The sequence below is a fragment of the Papaver somniferum genome, chromosome 4 (genome assembly GCF_003573695.1).
Source record: "Papaver somniferum cultivar HN1 chromosome 4, ASM357369v1, whole genome shotgun sequence".
NCBI classification, from domain to species: domain Eukaryota; kingdom Viridiplantae; phylum Streptophyta; class Magnoliopsida; order Ranunculales; family Papaveraceae; genus Papaver; species Papaver somniferum.
This window is the reverse complement of record NC_039361.1, coordinates 54,429,411-54,433,549: the sequence shown is the minus strand read 5'-3', so window position 1 is coordinate 54,433,549 and position 4,139 is coordinate 54,429,411. Positions and strand designations below refer to the sequence as shown.

Genomic DNA, 4,139 nt, shown 5'->3' with positions numbered 1-4,139 from the left:
GATAAAAGAGATGGGAAATAAAAAAAAAAACGATGGTAAATAGGGAAACCGTGTTGTTTCTTGAATTTGTACTTAAGCTGGTTGTAACCTTGGTTCTATCAATCACAAGGTTTCACTGTTTTCAAAAAAAAAAAAGAAAAAAAAAAAAGAAAGAAAGAACTGTTAACTGCAGCGAAGTGAGGCTGGTACCACAATTAGATAGACATGTACTTTACAAAACTCAAGGTAGAAACTCCCACTAGATAGTATTTTTGGATAAGAAGCATTTTTTAACACCGAGTGATATTAAGACACTCGAGGTATAGAAAATGTTATTGAGATTCACGAGTACACTGATCAATAAGTTTGTCGGTTACTCTGCAGTCTGCACTGAGTGATGTGGGATCTGAGGCATCATTTCATTTGTCAGCTGCATCAGTGAACGTAACTGCTGCACTCAATGATCGCATCAAAAACAATATTTAACACAACCAGATGCCCAACAACTGCGATATTATTATACAGTGATTATTAACGTGGAGTATGACTACTTATATTCCATCCACCCACACCAAAAAATCATATTCAAACTAAGATTCCAAGTCACAAAAATAAATAAATAAAAGTTAGTCATTTAGGGCAACTGCAATGGTGCGATCAAAACCAAAGACTAAATACCAAAAAAAAGATCAAATTTTAGGTTTAGTCCGCAGCAACAAGCAACGGTACCCGACTAAAATTTGATCGAGCGTAACTCAAATATCCGTCCCACATAACTTTCATCAGGCGAACACTATATGTTCGTCCCTCTTTTTTTTATAAAACATTTTTTCATGGGACGAACTAAGTATGTCCGCCCAATTCTTTTTAAAAAAAATTTGAAAACAACTTTTCAAGGGGCGGACTCTAGTATGTCCGCCCCATTTTCTCTATTTTAATAAAAAAAAAAAAAATTTCAAAGAGCGGACATATAATGTCCGCCTCATTTTTTTTTCTTTTTTTAATTCAAAAACTTTCGTCAGGCGCATTTTATACTTACGCCCCACTCCCGACGAACTTTTAATCTCCGCTCGACCAAATTTGGTTTTGGTCTTGGTCCCAGACCAAATATAGTCTGAAATTTGGGTTTTGGTCCAGATTTTAGTCTTTAGTCCGTACCACTGTGTCTCGTTCCTCGACCAAATAAATGGGTTTGATCGCCCACTGTGGATGCTCTTATGGAGTATTTTCTTTAACAAATACTTTGAACTTCTGAATAGAAAATGAGGAAGAAAATCGAAAAAAAAGGCAGGGCAGCTTACTAGTTGCAATTTTACATGTGATAGAATCTTTTAGGAGTTACCCTGAGTTGGACAAGGAAATGAACTGAGACGTGAATACACAAGCACCCGAACTAATAGATGTGAGCCTTACTTGTCAGAGGTGCTTTGCATTTGACCACATTCAACAGTGATTAGGATTACATCCCTTAACTTATTTTCATCTCATCCAACCATGTTACCAACTTGCATCCCAGATAACAAATTTTTAGTATATTCGAATCGTTTTTCATGCTTACAAAATTAAATAATAAAAGTAAGCCAGAGACACTGGGAGAATCAGTTAAACGGTGATGCATCAGAAAGGTCGAGCATATAATCGTAGATCAAGGAGTTTTACAAGATCTCGTATTGCTGTTGAGGGTTCTTAGCTGCTTATCCATTCCATCTCCTGAACAGATTTCTCTCTTCTCTGCTCTTCCCATCACTCTCTTTTCAATTACATTTCTTTCTAAAGTCTAAACAATCAATGGATGCTCATGGTAAAGCTCTGGTGTGCATAAGTTCAATTTACTAGTTCAGTTTTGCAAAAAATGATCTGATTTTATTTGCTTGAAATGGGATTTTTATGTTTTGATTGATCTTAATCAATAGGTGATGAACGAGAAACTCAAAAGAACGGTTCGATTGAGCATCCTGTTGAAGCTTCTGATGTTGATAAGGATTTCCAACAATTCTTGGATAATGTGCAGTACAAATGTACTGGGATATTACGCTATGAACGTGTTTTCGGAGAAGGTTATGTGAGCACAGGAGGGTTTGGTATGCATAACACAGAATCTTCATCGTTATTGTTTCACTCATTTGCTGATTATTACTGAGTTAGCTTTGTTTTTGAGCAGAGACAACAAAGGAATTTGTTGAAAAGCTTGAACTTAAGCCAGGACAAAAAGTCCTTGATGTAGGATGTGGAATTGGGGGAGGCGATTTTTACATGGCTGAAGACTTAGGCGCTGAGGTTGTTGGCATTGATCTCTCTGTCAATATGGTTTCTTTTGCTCTAGAGCGTGCAACTGGGCGGAAATGCTCAGTCGAGTTTGAGGTTGCTGATTGTACCAAAAAGACGTACCCAGATGAAACTTTTGATGTGATATACAGCCGTGACACCATTCTCCACATTCAGGTAAACTCTACCAGATTTCAACATCTTGAGTTTCAGTGATCTTAATATATCTCCGGCAACATGATTTTAAGTTTTATGAAATTTGTTAAAATTCAGGACAAACCAGCCTTGTTCAGGAACTTTTTCAAGTGGTTGAAACCAGGAGGTAAAGTTCTTATCAGTGATTATTGCAAGAGTGCTGGACCTCCATCAGCTGACTTCGGGGAGTATATTAAGCAGAGAGGATATGACTTGCATGATGTGGGAGCATATGGTCAGGTAACTTTCAGCTGCATTTAACCCCTTCTGATTCACCTTTTGGTTTCTAGTCTCCTGTTGTTTATGTTGGCTTGTTACCACAGATGCTTACAGATGCTGGATTTGTTGATGTAATTGCGGAAGATCGAACTGACCAGGTTCACAATTTAACCGCATCATCTTAGTCTTCTTTTCTTCTCCATGCCTTATTTTGCTCCTGAACTTTACAAACAATTTCTTTTCCAGTTCATGAAAGTTCTTCAAAGAGAATTGGATGCTGTTGAGAAGGACAAAGAGAAGTTTATTGCTGACTTTTCTGAGGTGCTTTACCTTTACCAATTTTTGGTGTAATTTTGTGCACTCTGCACAAATTTTAGTCAGAAATACGAATTACTCATTTTGCTTGTCCGTGATTTGAATGATTTTTCAGGCGGACTACAATGACATAGTAGGCGGCTGGAAGTCAAAGCTCGTTAGGACTGCATCGGGTGAGCAGAGGTGGGGTCTGTTTTTCGCCAAGAAGAAATGATTCGCCAAGATAGCTACATTTCTATCTGGTGGGTTCCAAGTTTTTTACTAGTAGGCTTGATCGTAATATGATGAAAATGACCAGTACTGGTCTTACTACTAGTGGAATACGTAACGAACTTGCTTTGTAATTGAATGTAATAAACATGGACTCTTCCATGAATGCTCTTCTTTTTTTACTTATAACTGTGAGTTATCAAACATCTGAACTCAGAAGAACACTCCTTGGTTTGCTTTCGGTTGTGTTATTGTGGAACCATCCATCTCGACCGAATTGAACATTAGACTCATCCACTCGGCATTTCATCTGACTAGTAGTGTGAGGTGTAAGTTGGAACATGAACTATGCACTGAATCGACAACGTGAATATACTACAATAACGAAATGCTGGGACTGAGGAGATTCAAATTTGCTTAATAACGAGACTGACATGAGATTATATTTAGGAATCCCTTCGAAAGCGTCTACCCTTTAGGCTTTAAGTGTTCGATCCTCCTCCAGTTTTGATTTTGCCCTCAAACGTCCTTCTATTCCTCTCTCTCGATAGAGCGTTTCTGTAATAAGCTCCAGATGTGCCCATTTTGCCATTGAGAGAGTGTAAAGACCTCGCAAGTCGCAACAATCTCTTTGTCAAATGAGTCGGCTTGTAGCATGATTTTTTGAACTCTTTTATGAAGTGGAACCAGATTTGTCTGGCACAAGGACAGTGCAGCATATGAGAACAATATGCTCAATTTTATTAGAGGTTCCTCTTGGTGAGCAGTTTGAATAGGGTGCTTGACACTAATCAAATCGTCAAGTATACACAAATTGGGCGCATTGGTTCATAATATGGATGAGTCCTTGGTCTTTTCTTAAGGTGGGAAAAAAACGGCATTGAATAGATTTATTGCAATACCGCTACTACTAATACATCAATACGTATAACATCCAAAAAAAAGTTAGTAATTGA

General features: G+C 37.8%; 1 protein-coding gene across 1 annotated transcript; it reads left to right on the top strand.

The window, feature by feature from the left end:
* The first annotated feature begins 1,430 nt into the window (after positions 1-1,430).
* Positions 1,431-3,419, top strand: LOC113275537 (phosphomethylethanolamine N-methyltransferase-like). The gene is made up of 7 exons (XM_026525065.1): positions 1,431-1,780; positions 1,893-2,060; positions 2,141-2,421; positions 2,518-2,679; positions 2,763-2,816; positions 2,905-2,979; positions 3,089-3,419. Exons 1-7 carry the CDS (start codon positions 1,768-1,770, stop codon positions 3,185-3,187), a joined length of 852 nt encoding a protein of 283 aa, XP_026380850.1. The 5' UTR covers positions 1,431-1,767; the 3' UTR covers positions 3,188-3,419.
* The last annotated feature ends 720 nt before the right edge of the window (positions 3,420-4,139 follow it).